The 17108-nt window shown below is 52.3% G+C and overlaps 1 protein-coding gene across 3 annotated transcripts; it reads left to right on the top strand.

Annotated features, from left to right (window-relative positions):
* The first annotated feature begins 977 nt into the window (after window positions 1-977).
* RPAP1 (RNA polymerase II associated protein 1) lies at window positions 978-17035 on the top strand. Of its 3 annotated transcripts, none has more exons than XM_087425455.1 (25): window positions 978-1020; window positions 1809-2064; window positions 2372-2520; window positions 2790-2879; window positions 3332-3452; window positions 4064-4285; window positions 5193-5372; window positions 6408-6523; window positions 6810-6908; window positions 7807-7908; window positions 8137-8304; window positions 8560-8742; window positions 8867-9001; window positions 9100-9270; window positions 9818-9975; window positions 10429-10587; window positions 10739-10940; window positions 11387-11496; window positions 11778-11973; window positions 12182-12334; window positions 12575-12717; window positions 13589-14345; window positions 16036-16212; window positions 16350-16409; window positions 16516-17035. In XM_087425455.1, the coding sequence occupies exons 2-25, from the start codon at window positions 1884-1886 to the stop codon at window positions 16663-16665; spliced, it is 4182 nt and encodes a 1393-aa protein (XP_087281581.1). In that variant the 5' UTR covers window positions 978-1020; window positions 1809-1883; the 3' UTR covers window positions 16666-17035. The 3 variants fall into 3 exon arrangements, with proteins under 3 accessions (XP_087281581.1, XP_087281589.1, XP_014636069.1); XM_087425463.1 differs by lacking the exon at window positions 978-1020 and adding an exon at window positions 1030-1349; XM_014780583.2 differs by lacking the exon at window positions 978-1020 and having other exon boundaries at window positions 1030-2064.
* The last annotated feature ends 73 nt before the right edge of the window (window positions 17036-17108 follow it).

Here is a 17108-nt window from a genome sequence, read left to right as displayed (position 1 = left end):
AATGCAAATTATTGGGTCCTATTCCAAACCTACTGAACCAGAAACTCTGAGGGTGAGGCCCAGCAATCTGTTTTACCAAGCCCTCCACGTAATTTTGATGCCTGCTAAAGTTTGAGAACCACTGTACTAACGTTGGTTGCCCTAAGATGGCCTTCAATCAAGAAATAATTTACTAAGGTCCTACATGCACTGCAGTATGCTGGGTGCGGAGCATCATGGATGCAAAAAAGACAGTCTAGTCAAGGGAACAGGACATATGCTTGTGAAAAGTAACCAGTTATAGTTGATAGTCGGCAGTGCGTTCTCAACATGCCACACAGTGATGCAGGTAGAAGATTCCAAGGAAAGTTCAGTGAGTAGGCCGGGTTGCCAAAGATTTTAGAGCTGACTCCAGCTAGGCCTTAAGGGAAGAGAAAGACTTTGGGGGTGGAGGTGAGGGAAAACAGGTAGGATTTCCAAGAAGGGACACTGGCGTGAACAAAGGCAGGATGCTCAAGAAGGGGATCACCTTACGGGCAATGAGGCTGTTTTCTTCTCTCTTCTCAACACTACTATTCCTGTAATGTTTCTTTCCTTGGGACTTACCTTTCCTTTTTCATGGTTACCTTCTTGTTCACTCATAAACTCAGTGGGGAGGCCACACTGGTGTGTGCGCAGGTTTCTGTGTGCTGTCCGTGAGCTTAGGTGCTGGGGTGTACGATGTGGTTATCTGAGGACGTCTGAGGAACCCTCCGCCTCTGTCACGGGGGTTGTATGTGTAGAAGGGCCTGTGCCTGCTGTACATCCGAACGATGAGTGTTCTGAGCGTCGGCATAAAGCTTACGTGGTGGGGTAGGACATCGCAAGCCGAGTATCTTCGCGCTCACAGGTCCTGAATGCCAAGCCGGCAAACCTCAGAGTGGGCGGGGCCAGGTCCGGGAGAGGCGGGGCCAGGCTGCGGGGCGGAAGCTCATGTCCGGCGGCGGCGGAAGCGCGGCCTTTGTGGGGCAAGATGGCGGCGCCCGGGAGGTCTTAGAGCAAGTAGGTGACTGGGCTGGAGGAACGGACTTCAGGGGACCCCGGCGGAGGGCTCTGTGCAGGGTGTTAAGTTCCTTTGTCGGAGCCTGCCCGAGTGTGTTTGGTCTGCACAGGAGCGGCCGCGGCGTCTTCGGTGCGGAGATCCCGGGCACGGCCTTCCATCCGCGGGTAGCAAAGGCTGAGTCTCGGTGATTTCTCTCTGCTGACGCGGTGGTCTAGGGGCGCCCGCGACCGCAGAGCCCTAGTGGCAGTTGTGGGGCCCGACTGTATACAAGTTTTGTAATTCTTTGGGGAAATTTTTCCCGAAGTATTTTATTCTTTTTGATGCTATTGTAAGTGGAATTGTTTTCTTAATTTAATTTTCTCATTGTTTTTTGCTAGTATATAGCAATACAAATGACTTTTATATATTGATCTTTTACAGGGCAAAGTTTTTAATAATTTGAATATCTCTAGGTTAGGCATGTTCTCTCCAGTTTGATACAGATTCATCACTCCTTGGTATGACACATTTATCTGCCTGGCTCCTGATGGCATTTTCCTTATTTCCCCTACAGTTGTTCCTGAGAGTTTTTATCATCCACAGATTGTAAACAATCTAAGTTGGCAGTAAATATTGTTGCTAGGCTGATGACATCAGGGAGGGCTAAATAAAGAGGAAATGACAATAAGGTATGAATGAGGAAGAATGAGTTGACATGAACGGAAGGAAAAAGAGAGTCTTCTCTGATGCACAATAAAGAGAATCAGGGTTCCATTGCAGAGGGCCCATCATTTTTATTGCTTTTAAGGGTGAATGAGAGGGAATCCCCACACTGAAGCAGTACTGGAAAGAGTTACACTGGGGAGGCAGCTGGAGTGTCAAGATGCTGTCAAGACCAAAGCCAGGGGAGTCCGAGGTGGACCTGCTGCGCTTCCAGAGTCAGTTTCTTGCAGCTGGTGCAGCCCCTGCGGTACAATTGGTGAAGAAAGGAAGTAGGAGAAATGGTGACAGTAAACCGGACCAGCCTCCAATGCAGGATCACCGGGATGTGGTGATGCTGGACAGTGAGTGGCTGTGGCTGTGAGGCTGAGAAGGAGAGAGGGTGCAGCCTTAGGGTCCCCTTCCTCTTCATATGTGGCTGGATTCTGCCCCATCATTATTTCAGACATTGCATAGCTTCTGTTGCTTCAGCCTCATTTTTACATTTGAAGAAACTGAGGCTCAAAGAGGTTAAATGTCTTACCCAAGGTGACACAGCTTGAGCCAAGGCCCCCATAGAAGCTGCCTTTCTTTCTTTGGCTTCCCCTTAGACCTCAGTCTCTTCCTGGGAAGGTATGAATATCCTCACATTTGGGTTTTTGTCTTTCTCAGATCTCCCAGATTTACCCCCAGCCTTGGTTCCTGCTCCTCTGAAGAGAGCCAGGCCCAGCCCCAGCTGTCCCCTGCCTGAACATGAGGACCCTGAAGAGAGGCTGAACAGGCATGATCAGCACATCACTGCTGTCTTGACTAAGATTATTGTGCGTCTCACCCTGGCTAAGTGGGACGAGGTGTCTTCAGGCAGCAAGGATATTGGGTGGGGGTAGTGAGCCTTATGAATAGAGGATGATTCGGAAAGGTGAGACTTTATCAGGTTGGGGGCTGGTTTAGAGTCACTGTGCCCTAAGAAGCAAGGTGGGTTCATGACTCCCTAGATAAGGTTCTAGTCATACAGAACTGGGGCTGGTGGGATAGGGTCCAGCCTGGGAAAATCTCTATGTCTTCATTACGTTGTGCTTTCTTGCTGCAGGAACGAGATACGAGTTCAGTGGCTGTGAATCTGCCTATGCCCAGTGGTGTTGCTTTCCCTCCTGTATTCCATCGCTTACAGGGGAGACAGGTAGGCAGGGGTAACCTTAGATGGTGCTTAGGGGACAGTCAGGTGAGCCTCATAGTGCATCTTCCCCCGGTTGATAATCTTAATAATTATAAGCAATTCTGTTGTTAAAGCAGCGCCATACTAAGCACTTTATAGACATTACTTCATTTAATCCTCGTAACAACCATGTAAGGTAGGTATCATTATTCCCATTTTTCAGATGAGGTAAGTGAGACCCCTGCAACGATAAATAACTTGTCCAACACCACACATGTAACGGATAGAAGAGCTAGAAGTCCAACCCAAGACCTATGCTCCTATAGAGCCCTGCTTTTTCTGAGACTAGGGTTGCAACCCTGGAAGATTGAGCAAGTCTCTTGTATCTTTTTGTTCCAGGGACTTTGGTATAAAGAGGTTGAGAAGAAAATGGGGTAATGAGCGTCAGTCACCTGGGTTTTCTTTTTGTCCCATAGGGGAAGACAGCAACATCTGGTAAGAGAAGCATCTTTGCCCAAGAAATTGCAGCAAGGAGAGTGTCTGAAGCCGGAGTCCCACCAGTTAGAGAAGTTGTGTCTACCCTGGACCCACCAGAGGGTGAGCTGGGACTGAGGAGGCTTGGGCTCGCCCTTTTTGTAAGACACGATCTTAGTCATCTTTGGCTATATGTCTTCCCTGCCTCAAATATGAAGTGCATTTGAGCCATCTAAAGAGAAAGCTGCCTCTATCCCCACTTAGAGTATTGAGTGTGGGTAGCTTGGGTCCACATCTGGGTCTTAGGTGCAGGGAGAGGTCAGGCTATTACTCAACCCTAGGAGAAAGGAAAAGGATAGAAGTGTCTGCCAGAGACTGTAAAATAAAGATGTAGGCCAAGGCTCCTTTAATGATACAAATTACTAGCAGAGGAGCTGGGAACAGGCCCATACAGGCCGGTGGCTTTCTAGACATCCAAGAGAAGAGTCAGAAAGTAGGATGTTTCTGAGGGAAACCTTCTCATATAAGTCCAAGGGGAAGAATGAGTGGAGAGATCACCACCCCGACCCAACCCCAGGGTGTCTGGAGTTCTATGCCAGACCCAAAGGCGTCTTCACTCCGTGCCTGGGAAAGCTCTGGGCCTTCATCTGTCTCTAGGACTAATGGGATTAGAGAAGAGGGCCAGAAGGCCCAGTTAGGGTGAGACGATGAAACTCATCATACACTTCTTCCAGGTGCTGTGACCTGTGAGGCACTCACACCTAGGGAGCAGGGCAGCCAGCTTCCCTGTGGCAGCTACAGCTTCCAGGGACCCCATCTGGTCACAGGGAAGGGGCTCAGGGGCCAGGAGGCTGAGCAGGAAGCCCAGATCATCCATGAAGAAAATGTAGCGAGACTGCAAGCCATGGCTCCTGAGGAGATCCTGCAGGAACAGCAGCGGTTGCTGGCTCAGCTTGGTAAGGGCACCTGGCTTTCCTGCCCAGACTGGGCTAGGAAGGGACTGCCATTTATGGAGGAAGGCTTACTGTGAGTGCCAGGCACTGTGCTGAGTACTTTAATGCATTATTTCATGCTGTCTTCAAACCGTTCCTGTGAGATAGGTGGTACTAACCTCATTCACTTGTGGAAAAAAAAAACTGAGGCTCACTACTTAAGAAATCCTCCCCAAGGTCACAGAGCTGGTAAGGAACACAGATGAGGTGTAAACCCAGGTGTATCTGGTGTCACAGGCCCGGCTCTTAACCCCTGTACTGTGTGTACCATACTACGCTAGTGTGATATACACTGTATTATTACAGCTTACTCTGTAAGCTGTAATAATACACTGTATTATAGCACAGCCACAGAGTGCTCTGTTATATGACGCTATACTATGCTACACCTCCCTCCTCGTGTCTGTTCACCCAAACAGTAGCACCAAGTCAGTCTTGTTCCAAACTGTATATCTAGCACCTATATAGAACATAGCATATATTAGGTTTTTAGTGAATATTTGTGCATAAATAAATTAGCTGAAAGTGAGAGAAATTATTCCCCTAAATGCTTACTCTTTGGCCCTAGTCAGCATTCATTCATTTATTCCCCAGGCACTTATTTGGGCCTCTGACCTGGAGCCAAACACAGGGATGGGCAGAGGGACCTGGGTGGGTCAGGGGACTGTGAAGGGTGGAGTGAAAGGTGGGCAGGCAGGTCTCTGACAGATATGGGTCACTGGGGCCCCAAGAGAGCCCAGGGGGCCCAGGTCAGGGCTGGGAAGTGGCTTGTCCTGGCACTCATAGGCAGGCAGCATTCAGCACGTCTCAGGTCTGTAGGAGGCTGGGGTGGATCTGCCCCCACCTACTCTCCCCTCCATCTCTCCTCCAGATCCCAGCCTGGTTGCCTTCTTGAGATCTTGCAGCCACACCCACGTGCAAGGAGAGAAGGCCGCAGAGGAACAGAGGCCAGGAGGCCCCTCTGTTGAGGTCACTGGAGAGGAGCCCATCCTGCCAGCTCATCATGCCAGTGAGCCCAGGCAGGAAGATGAGCAGGAGCCAGGAGCCCCAGGTTTGGAGGAGGGTGAACATCTTTTTGGGAATAAAAGTAGAGGAAAGTATCCCTTCTCCTAGGCCCGGCGGAAGGGAAAAAGAGAGAATCTTCTCTCTGCTTGGACATCTAACATTCATCCTCATTATTGGCTTGAAATCAGTCTTCACTTGCTAATGCATATATTCTTCCTGCACATGCTTCCTGTTTTCTAGTCCTGTGACTGTTCCTTCTCTCCCTTCCCTGGTAAGAGGCAGCAGAGTGTGGTAGCTGAATGGCCCCCTCCGCCAGCAGACCATCTGCCCTCTGCCTTTGCAGTAGCTGCCCCGGCTCTGGCTCCATCCGTCCCACAGTTCTTTTTGCCTCTGTTCTCAGTGTTGTGAGGAAGGTGGCAGGGCCAGGGTGATGGGAGAGGAAGAGTCTGACGCAGGTCTTATGGATATGCCAGACCTGAAGCAGAGAGGCCAGTGGGAGCACTCATTTCCCAGGAACTGGATTATTTTATTAGTGATTAACAAAAGAAGAAATTGGATTATGAGAGCCAGGAACCTCCTGCCCCTGGATGAGCTCTGGGCCTACTGAGCAGGTTGGGTGGGGGTTGGGGTGAGGAAGGAGGAGGATGCTGTGGGTGTGTATCTGTTATCTTGCCGTGCTGAAGCGGTGTAGCTGCCCCCTCCTTATTGTCCCCACTCTTGCTCCTTTAGAAGGTTGGTACTAGAGAGTTGAGAACTATGTTTTCCCTGGTATATGTGGTCCTCCCTTCCTCCTCTCTTCTCTTCCTTAACCTCCACCTCTTCCTCTTTGCCCTCCCAACAAATCATTGGGGTCAGCAGGGGGCTAGAGCCCAGGAATGGGTATGTTCTGTCATATCTGAGACATTCGCCCTATTCCCAGGAGTTCTAGCCCCTGGGCCATGCCATTAGCCCTAGCTGAGGGCAGAGGCTGCCAGACCCTTGGGCAGAGGTGGATGTGGCAGCTGCTGGGTGATGGCTGGGACCCCAGTGGATCAGTGAGCTGAGACCCTTAGGGAATACTGCTCTGCTTCTATCCCCCCAGCTCTGGCACTGCCCATGACCCCCCACAAAGAATGGCTGCACATGGACACTGTTGAGCTGGAGAAGCTCCATTGGACCCAAGACCTGCCCCCACTCCGGCGGCAGCAGACGCAGGAGGTGAGGAGGGCCAGCTGGCCTACAAGAGGTGGGCGGGGTGGAAGTGGGGCTGCAGCTCTTGTACCAGCTCTTGTATCAGGCCCTTCTCTTCCCCCGAGCTTGAGAAACATCTGTCCTTTACACTCAGCCTCCTCTCCCTGCCTTGCCCCCAAGGCCAGAGGAGCCCCATTTCCATTCGGGGGTAGAGTCAGGAGCTATGTCCTGAGAGGCCTGGGATTAAAGGTGAGGAGTGGTATGGGGAAGTTGCTGCTGCCCCAGCCCGTGATCCTTTTTCTCTCCCCGTTAGAGGATGCAGGCCCGATTCAGTCTTCAGGGAGAGCTACTGGCCCCCGACGTGGACCTTCCCACCCATCTGGGCCTGCACCACCATGGAGAGGAGGCGGAGGTGAGGCGTGGAGCCCAGGGAGGACTGGGCAGCTCTCCCTGCTTTTCAGCCATGTGGAAAAGGACCTCTGATCAGTTGCCTTGGACTCCTATGTGCTCTGTTCCAGTCATGGCCTTGCTGTCCATTCAGGTTCTTAGGCTCGAAATCTTTTTCCTCGTTCCCTCACATTCCAGTCAGTTGCCGGAACCTGCCAATTCTGTGTCTGTTACCTCCCCATGATGTTTCCTAGATAAGAGCCTTGCTCCCTCTTGTCTGCTCAGTCTTCCACTCTCTCTGCCATGCTATTCTGTCCCTCATGGGGCTGCCATACTGATTCCCTCTCGTCAATCTCAGGCCATGCCTTACCTTGGAAAGTTTCCTGGCTTCCCTCTGCTCACAGAATACAATCTTGGCTCCTTAGCCTGGCAAGACAGTCCTTCCACAGTCTGTCCCTGCTGACTCTACAGCTCTGCCTCCCTCACTCCTGCTGGACCTTCTCCTGCCTTCTTCCCACATACACCCTGTGCTCAAGGACCTCCAGGGCTCAGTTCCTGAAGCCCGTTCTGGGGAATGCCTTTACTGTTTGTTCCGTGCCAGGCTGTTGAAGCTCTATCCACCCACTGAGACCAGATCACTTTTGCAGGTCTCCCTTCTCTCTCTCTCCTGTTCTCTGGTTGCAAGGTAAACACTGATTACTACCTTCTTCCTGACCTGCCTTATGCTGTGGTTACTGGTATGCAAGTCCTATCTTCTGTACCAGTTTGAGGATCCATGGAGAGCAGAAGCAAGAGTAGCACTTACTTCTCTTTGTCTTCCCCTTGACACCTAACTCAGTGCCTGGCATATAGGGTTGCTGCGTGTTTGTTGGAGGGGGCTGCCCTGTGTCTTGGCTCCTTCTGACTTCTTGTCCCTGCCCCAGAGAGCAGGGTACTCCCTTCAGGAGCTGTTCCATCTGACGCGCAGCCGGGTGTCCCAGCAGAGAGCACTAGCACTGCATGTGTTGGCCCAGGTCATCGGCAGAGTGAGTGGACTGCTGGCCTGGTCCTGTCCCCCCACCCTTCACCCCCCAACCTTACACTTTCCCACCTCCTGCCCTTTTCACTCTAGCTCACTAGCCCATACACTGGTGGTCTGTGGGTCAGACTGGGAACGGGACAAACCCAGGGTCGGAGGTCGGCAAGTGAAGGGTTAGGACAAAGACTCTATAACTTCAGCATCTTCAACAAGATTTTATCCTCCTGCCCCTAAGGCCCAGGCTGGTGAGTTTGGGGACCAGCTAGTGGGCAGTGTCTTGCACCTCCTTTTGGATGCTGGTTTCCTCTTCCTGCTGCGCTTCTCCCTGGATGACAGAGTGGATGGGGTCATCGCAGCTGCTGTCCAGGCTCTTCGGGCTCTGCTGGTGGCTCCTGGAGATGAGGTACAGCAGGGATAGGAACGGGGTTTCGAGGCATCAGGGTCCCTACTCCTCCTGCCAGGCCTGCCCTCATTGCTAAGGCTTTGCCGGGCAGAGCAGAGATTGGGATGGCAGCATCAGCCTCTTCTCCTGAAGGCCCCAAAGCCCAGGAGCCTTGCCTCTGTCCTTGGTGGGTAGCTTCTGCCCTCTCCTCCTGGACCCATTTCTTGGCCTGACCTCTTCTTCTTTTTCCCACCCTCACTGTTTTTCCTCTGGCAGGAGCTCCTCGACAGCACCTTCTCCTGGTACCATGGAGCTTTGGTGTTCCCTCTGATGCCCAGCCAGGAGGACAAGGAGGACGAGGATGAGGACGAAGAGCCCCCAACAGAAAAAGCAAAAATGAAGAGTCCTCAGGAAGGAAACCGGCCTCCATCTGACCTGGCCCGACATGATGTCATCAAGGTAATGTGCTGGGGCAGCTGCACGTGTCCCATGACCTTGAGGGCAAGCACGTGTCGGGCAGGAGGGTCATCAAGGCCTGGGGCCCAGCTGCATTTGGCAATGAGTTTACCCCTCTGATCCTCAGGGGCTTCTGGCCACTAATCTGCTGCCTCGGCTGCGCTACGTGCTGGAGGTGACCTGCCCCGGACCTTCTGTGGTCCTTGACATCCTGGCTGTGCTCATCCGCCTGGCCCGGCATTCCCTGGAGTCAGCCACAAGGGTGAGAAAGAGAAGGAGGCAGGGAATGGGCAGAGAGCATAGCTGGGCCTGGTCTTGACCCACAGCCTCCCTACTTCCCCTTTCCTCCTATTCCCACAGGTCCTAGAGTGCCCTCGGCTGATAGAGACTGTGGTTCAAGAATTCCTGCCCACCAGCTGGTCCCCCATGGGGGTGGGGCCTACCCCCAGTCTACACAAAGTGCCCTGTGCTACTGCCATGAAACTACTTCGTGTCCTGGCCTCGGCTGGTAGGAATATTGCTGCCCGTCTGGTGAGCAGGACACAGGGCAGGGATGGGAGACTCGAGACAGGGCTGGGTTGGGGGGCTAAGCATGGCCCCTGGACTCTGGGTGGCCTGCTCATGCCATCTTCCTCTTCATATCTGTTCCAATTGCTTAGAAATGCAACAGAAATCACCAGGCAGGAACCTAGTCACCTGGAGCCTAGTGTATCCTGTAGCCCTACTCTGCTGTCATATGAAGGGAGGGCTCTCTGTTCCCTGGACCCAGACCAGAAGAGCTACATACACATAGGCACCCATCACCTGTAGCCAAGTAGCCCTAGAAAAGGTGCCCAGCAAGTGCTTGCTAAAAGGAGGGAAGGAGAAAGGGAGGGAGGGAAGGAAGGAGGAGAGACGGGGGGAGGGATGAGGTAGTTTCACCCTTGCCCAGAGCTATGACCCTGTGGCACTAAGAGGGACCTGGAACAGGGCTGGGACATTGGCTGAGTTGAGCCAATCTCCGTAGTGAGAGAACCTCAAGCTTGAAACTTGGGACCCCCAGCTAACTCTGATCCCCAGACTCTCTGCCCACCCCCAGTTGAGCAGCTTTGATCTCCGGAGCCGCCTGCGCCGCTTTATAGCTGAGCCTCCGCAGGAACTGGCCTTGCCCCTGGAGGAAGCCGAGACTCTGAGCACCGAGTCCTTCCGTCTGTGGGCCGTGGCCGCCTCCTATGGCCAGGGTGGTGACCTTTACCGGTGAGGAGAGCTGGGGGTAGGTTCCCTTGTAGACCCCCGTGGTTCTGCATTCTTGCCTAACCTGGTGACTCAGCCTTGCTCAGGTTTCAGTCTTGGAAGGAGGCTGAGAATGAAGAAGAGGGGATTCTGGGAGGAATGAAGAAGGCTTAGGGGTCAGGACTAGCTGGGGAAAGTGGAACAAAACAGGGTTAACCACATTCTGTGCACAACAGCATTTGTGTCTTGGCGAAATCAGATTTACATTCCCTCTTGGGGGGAAGCTTTGCAATGCTACCTCCTTCCCTTCAGCCCCCAGCCTTCCTTCCCTCTTGAAGCCTTCCAAGAGTACCCAGCCCTGGGCCTCTTCCTCCTGCTCCTCCTTAACCGGCTGCAGATCCCTGGGCGGGGCCTTGCCTTGTGTCTGACATGTCCATCTCCCTTCGTACACTGAAGGCAGTAATTGTTCTCCCCCAGGGAGCTATACCCAGTGCTGATGCAGGCCCTGCAGGCTGTACCCAAGGAGCTCAGCCCCCACTCCCCTCAGCCCCTATCCATGCAGCGGATAGCCTCGTTGCTCTCTCTCCTCACTCAGCTGACCCTGGCAGCCAGCAGTACTGCCCCTGAACGCAGCAGGTAGGTTACAGCCCTGAGCTGCCAGCAGGGATGTCCTACCAGGAGCTCTGGGACAGGTGGGAGTGCTCCTCCACAGGGAGAGGGTTGCTAGAGCTTAAAGGGGGGTTAAGGTGCCAGATCCTCACTGCAGCCCCTTTTGGCACTCCTGTAGTGACTCTGCTGAGGCCAGTCTGTCGGCCACCTCTTCCTTGATCACTTGGACACAGGTGTCTGGGCTCCAGCCTCTCGTGGAGCCATGTCTAAGACAGACCTTGAAGTTGCTGCCCAGACCTGAGATGTGGAGTGCCCTGGGCCCAGTGCCCACTGCCTGCCTGCTCTTCCTGGACGCCTACTACCAGGCCTGGAGCCAGCAAGTGAGTGTTGCCTGTCTGCCTTCCACCATGCCCTGGGTGTCCTGCCTCCATCTTACCCCTCCACCCTCTTTCTCCCTCTGTCTCTGCCTCTCCACTCCTGCCTCCCCATTCCCACCTTTTGCTATTCTCCACCTTTTTCCTCCCACCTTTCCTCCTCTTTCCACCTCCATATCCAGTGGAGCTTCCAAGGAGCCATGTTGGTGGGGACCAGAGACCCCAAACAGCAGATCAGTCTCCCTGGAGCCTTTATGCTCTCTTAGGAGCCCTAGAGAGTGGGTGCCGGAGCAGCCTCGGGGTCTTCTCTCCCTCCAGAAGGGTCAGAAGGCAGAAGCCTCCAAACACTGGCTCTTTGGGGCTCTTGGAATCATGGGCTTAGCCTGGGTTCACAGGGTCTAGGAGAATAGGTGTCCTTGGCCATCAGCTCAGTGAGCCCCTTGATCCTCCAGCCAAGCTTGTGCCCAGGGGACTGGCTTCAGGACATGGAGGGCCTGTCAGAGGAGCTGCTGCTGCCCTTGCTGAACCAGCCCACTCTGGGCAGCCTGTGCGATTCCCTTGGGTATGTACTGTGTGTGTGGTTTTGTGGAAGGGAGTGAGGAGGCGGTTTCTCTCCTTGTGGAATTCCTGGGTTTAGCTTCCTAATTCATCCCAAGTGGAACCCCTCAGCCTGAGGGAAACCTGAATCCCTAGCAGGCAGCAGTTACGGTGAGCTCTGAGGAATGTGGGCACTGGTTTGCACAGCCAAGCCCCTGCTGGCCTTGGTCGCAGACCAAGCAGCTCTTTTCCAGCCTGGCACATATCAGGCCAGAGCCCCCGTCAACTTCTCTGTTTTGCCCTCAGGCGCTGCTCCCCTCTCTGCAACCCGCTGTCCTGTGCTCCAGCCCCTGAAACTCTCTCCAGCCTCGTGTCACTGGGCTGTACAGGAGGCCGCCCCCCTCTCAGTCTAGCTGGCTCAGCCTCCCCCTTCCCGTTCCTCACTGCCCTCCTCTCTCTTTTCAACACCCTGGCCCAGATCCACAAGGGGCTATGTGGCCAGGTGAGCTGTGGGCGCCTGGTTAGGGGCCAGACAGGGGACCAAGATAGCAGGAGTCAGAAAGAAAGGGGGAGGGTGCCCCTTGGGAAGGGAGGCCTTTTCTGCCAGTAGCAATTTCTCTGAGTTTGGCTAGGGAGGAGGGAGCTATCTGGGGAGCCCCAGAAAGAATCAAAGTCACCTTCTAGATCTGAACAAGCTTGCTTTTCCTCAGCTGGCCGCCATATTGGCTGCCCCAGGACTCCAGAACTACTTCCTCCAATGTGTGGCTCCTGTGGCTGCTCCACACCTCACACCCTTCTCTGCGTGGGCCCTGCGCCATGAGTACCACCTGCAGTACCTAGCACTCACTCTGGCCCAGAGAGCGGTGGGTGTCCCTGTCTGTCTGTGTCGGTTCCTCCCCACCCCGCCCTGCATTAGCTCCATCCTGCTTCTCTGGAACCTGTGCCGCTTCTGGCAGACCGCCAGCTCCTGCTTTCCTCCAGACACGCCAAGGCTCTGTGCCCTTCAGCATGTATCCCTTTGCTTATCTCCTCTTCTTCACTGCTTTTTGCTTTGTCCCGTCTCACCCTCTCTCCCTGCTGCCTCCTGGTTGTTCTGTCCACAGGCAACACTCCAGCCAGAGCCGGCCACAAATGCTGTCCTCCATCATGGTGTGGCCTTGGCCCTGCTGAGCCGGCTGCTGCCCGGAAGCGAGCACCTCGCCCATGAGCTACTGCTGAGCTGTATATTCCGGCCAGAGTTCCTCCCGTAAGTCCAGGGTTGGTGGCATCAACTCAGCCCTTTGAGAGGCTGCTGTGATTGTTGACAGAGCAGCCTTGAATTTGCAACTAGGAGACCTGGGTTTCATTCTCTTTCTTCCATGGATTACACTTAACCTGTCTGACCTTGCATTTCCTCATCAGTGAAGCGAGGATGAGGATAACCACACTAGAGAATATCATGAGACTTCAGTGTGACTGTATGGCTAAAAGTGGTATATAAACTAGCTACACACATGTAATAGCTAACAGTTACTCAGTGCTTACTCTTTGTCTGGTAGTCTCTTAAGTATTTGTCTATATTTTAAGTATTTTACCTGTACCATGAAATAGGTATTATTGGGGCCAGCCCTGTGGCGCAAGCGGTTAAGTGCGCGGGCTCTGCTGCGGCAGCCCGAGGTTCGCCAGTTCGGATCCCGGGCGCGCACCGACGCACTGCTTGGCAAGGCAAGCCATGCTGTGGCAGCGTCCCATATAAAGTAGAGGAAGATGGGCACGGATGTTAGCCCAGGACCAGTCTTCCTCGTCAAAAAAAAGAGGAGGATTGGCAGATGTTAGCACAGGGCTGATCTCACAAAAAAAAATTACAAAAAAAAAAAAAAGAAATAGGTATTATCGTTATCATCTCCATTTTACTGTGAAGAAACTGAGGCACAGAGAAGTTCTATAAATTCGCACCCAGGCAGCTGGCTCTAGTGTCCATCCTCTTAAGTGCTACACACACTGCATGGCAGGTTATTAGGGGAACAGGGAGGAGTAGGATTGGACCTAGGAGCCGCTGGGAAGCCCTGGAGAGCTGGCATGGCCTTCTGGGTGCTGTGGTTCCAGCCCTCATTTTTGTCTTTTGGATTCTTTTACAGGGAAAGAGCTTCAGGGGGTCCTGAGGCAGCTGACTTCTCTGACCGGCTGTCCTTAGGGAGTGGCAGGGACCCTGGGTGTAGACGAGGGCCTCAACTAGCTCAGGCCTGCCAGGACCTCCCCAGCATTCGCAGCTGCTACCTGACCCACTGCTCACTGGCCCGAGCCAGTCTGCTAGCCTCCCAGGCCGTGCATCGAGGGGAGCTACAGCGAATCCCAGCCCTGCTGCTCCCTGTGCCTAAGGAGCCACTGCTGCCCACTGACTGGCCTTTCCTGCCATTGATTCACCTCTACCACCGGGCCTCAGACACTCCCTCGGGGCTCCCTCCTGCTGACACTGTGGGCACAGCCATGCGGGCCCTGCAGTGGGTGCTAGTCCTAGAGAGCTGGCGCCCCCAGGCCCTCTGGGCTGTACCTCCTGCTGCCCGCCTGGCACGGCTCATGTGTGTGTTCCTGGTGGACAGTGAACTGTTCCGGGAGACCCCAATACAACATCTGGTGGCAGCCCTCCTGGCCCAGCTCTGCCAGCCTGAAGTCTTGCCAAACCTCAACTTGGATTGCCCACTTCCTGGTCTGACGTCTTTCCCTGACCTCTATGCCAACTTCCTGGAGCACTTTGAGTCTGTCTCTTTTGGGGACCACCTCTTCGGGGCTCTGGTCCTCCTTCCCCTGCAGCGTCGGTTCAGCGTAACCTTGCGTCTCACCCTCTTTGGGGAGCACGTGGGAGCCTTGCGAGCTCTGGGCCTGCCTCTGACCCAGGTACTTTCTCAGCCCAGCAGAGCCTACCATGGGCACCCACACTGGACCTTGGGGGCAGTCCCAAGCTGTGGGGAGCTTTGGTGGACCTCAGTTCCTTATCTTACCTCTGAGGGGCTTTGAGGAGATTAAGAGAATCCATGAAAAGGTTTTTTTTTTCTTGTGCTGAGGAAGATTAGCCCTGAGCTAACATCTGTGCCAGTCTTCCTCTACTTTGTATGTGGGTTGCTGCCACAGCATGGGGAGAGATGGGGGAGGGAAGTGGTGTAGGTCCGCGCCCGGGATCCAAACCCCCAAACCTGGGCTGCCAAAGTGGCGTGCATGGAACTTAACCACTAGGTCACGGGGCTGGCCCCCATGAAAAGGGTTTAACATGGTATCTGGCATATAGTGGATGTTTGTTATTATTAACAAACATGGCTCTTGCTCCTGAGCTGCTATAATCTAGATAAGAAGAGATGTACTAAAAAACCAACATAGTTCTAAATCATTCAAATTCTAGGTGTTAGTCAGGATTCAGAGAAGGAAAAGATCAAAGTGGGCCTCCCATAAGGAGAAGGCTTTGTAGAAGTGGGGATTGATCTGGGTTTTTCAGGTTGCGTAGAATTTGGATTGTTGAGGAGGAAGGGCAGGATGTACCTAGTGGAACAGCATAAGCAAAAGCTCAGAGGCAGAAAGGAGTATGACGGTGGGAGGAGGGAGGAGTCTAGAACAGATTTCAGTTTGGGAACTTGTTGGAAACAAGACTAATAAAGCCTTAGAGGGCCTCAAATATCAGGCTAAGGAGTTAAACTTATAAGCTGTAAAGAGTTACTATTTTTTTGTAAGATTTATTTTTTTTATTTTCATTATAACTTATTCTGGTAAACTTAAAATATAAATATTTTAATATATAAATACACGATATTTGTATATAAAATATAAGTGTATATTTTATATAAAAAACTAAAAATATAAAATATTTTTAAGAATTAAAAAGAACATTCCAGTTATCCGTAATGCCACTGCCCAGTGGTAACCATTTTGATTTTGATTTGTCTTTTTCTAGTCTTTTTTATGTGCATATATATTTTTATAAAATTGGGATCACTGCATAATGTTTTCTTCATTTAACATTACATAATAAGCATTCCCTACATCATTAATATTCTAATAAATCAACATTTTTTATTATTACATAATAATCCATTGTGTAGGTATCCCCCAATTTATTTTATCAGAACCGCTTGGTGGGCATGGAAGTTGTTTCTGATTTTTTGCTATTTTAAGTAGCACTGTAATAAACACCATTGGACATTAACTTTATCTCTATTTCTCTCATAATCATTTCTGCATGGAATTAATAATAATTTTTAGAAAGAGAATTAGTGGTCCAAAGAACATGAACTTTTGAAAGATTTGACAATATAATTGAGCAGTTGAAGATGACATTTTGAAAGTTTTAATTTTACATAGATTAAACAAGTAGTGGTAGGCAGTAAAAATTCACAGCTTCTTCTGTTTCCCAGCTTCCCCTGCTTTCCAGCTCTTTAGTCTTTCACCTTGATCCTTGTGGCAGAGAGGGACACGTGTCTGTCTAGGACCTGATCTCTGCCCTCATGACTTGGTTCATGTGACCATAAGCCACCCACCCTGCATTCGGGTGATACGCATTCCCACCTTCACCCAACATGTCTCATTTCCCCTGTCACAGTTGCCTGTGTCCCTGGAGTGCTACACAGGGCCTCCTGAAGACAACTTGGCCCTCCTTCAGCTCTACTTCCGGGCCCTGGTTACTGGTGCACTCCGTCCACGCTGGTGCCCCGTGCTCTATGTTGTGGCTGTGGCCCATGTCAACAGCTTCATCTTCTCCCAGGACCCAAAGAGCTCAGTAAGTTACATCCCCATCTCCAGAAGGAGGAAGGGAGCCTGCGATGAGCTGCTTCTGGGGAGGAGGTGAGGGCCAGGCAAGCCAGTGATGGGTACCAGCCCTTGGCCCAGTGCCACCTGTCCCTGTTCTGCCTCTAGGACGAGGTAAAGGCTGCCCGCAGGAGCATGCTGCAGAAAACTTGGCTGCTGGCAGATGAGGTAGGTGGGGCACATCCTAGATGGGGGGAGAATAGAGGGTCTTCGGGGACAGAGATCTCAACAGGATCTCACTACCCAATTCATGAAGTTTCCTCCCTTTTTGTAGGGTCTCCGGCGGCACCTCCTCCACTATAAGCTTCCTAATTCTGCCCTCCTGGAGGGCTTTGAGCTCTATCCCCAGTTGCCGGCTCTGCGTCAGCAGTACCTCCAGAGACTGACCTCAGGGATGCTCCAAAATGGGGGATCAGAGATCTAGTATAGCTACTACAGATGAAGAGATGGATGCATTCTCCTGGGGTTCACCAGCAGATACCTGGCCAGACAGAAGGGCTTTGTGTCCTACGGGTGGGCAGGAGACAAAGGAGCAGAAGGCTTGCCTTCCTGGAAGCAGGCTGTATGAACTTTTCTGGAGCAGGGTAAGCCCTACCCTTAAATCCTGATATCTGGAGCTCAGGATCTGGGGCTTCTGAGGGTGTGTGCTGGGAGTGAAGGGTGACTTAGCTACTTAACTCCCTCTTGGGGACAAGGCAAATTTAGTATCCCCGCCCTCCTCCCCAGCCCCAGGCCATGGTATATGAATGCTATAGCTATGCATTGAAATAAAAAAATTTTTTATCTCTTGGGAATCTGATTTGGACTGATTTCAGACGTGTTAGTTCAGGATTGGTATTGAGGGATGGGTTATCCCAGGGGAGAAGC

Source organism: Ceratotherium simum, chromosome 3 (assembly GCF_057802395.1).
Source record: "Ceratotherium simum simum isolate JZ-2026a chromosome 3, ASM5780239v1, whole genome shotgun sequence".
NCBI lineage: Eukaryota > Metazoa > Chordata > Mammalia > Perissodactyla > Rhinocerotidae > Ceratotherium > Ceratotherium simum.
Note: the sequence above shows the minus strand (reverse complement) of the source record. Positions and strands in the feature narration are given on the sequence as shown.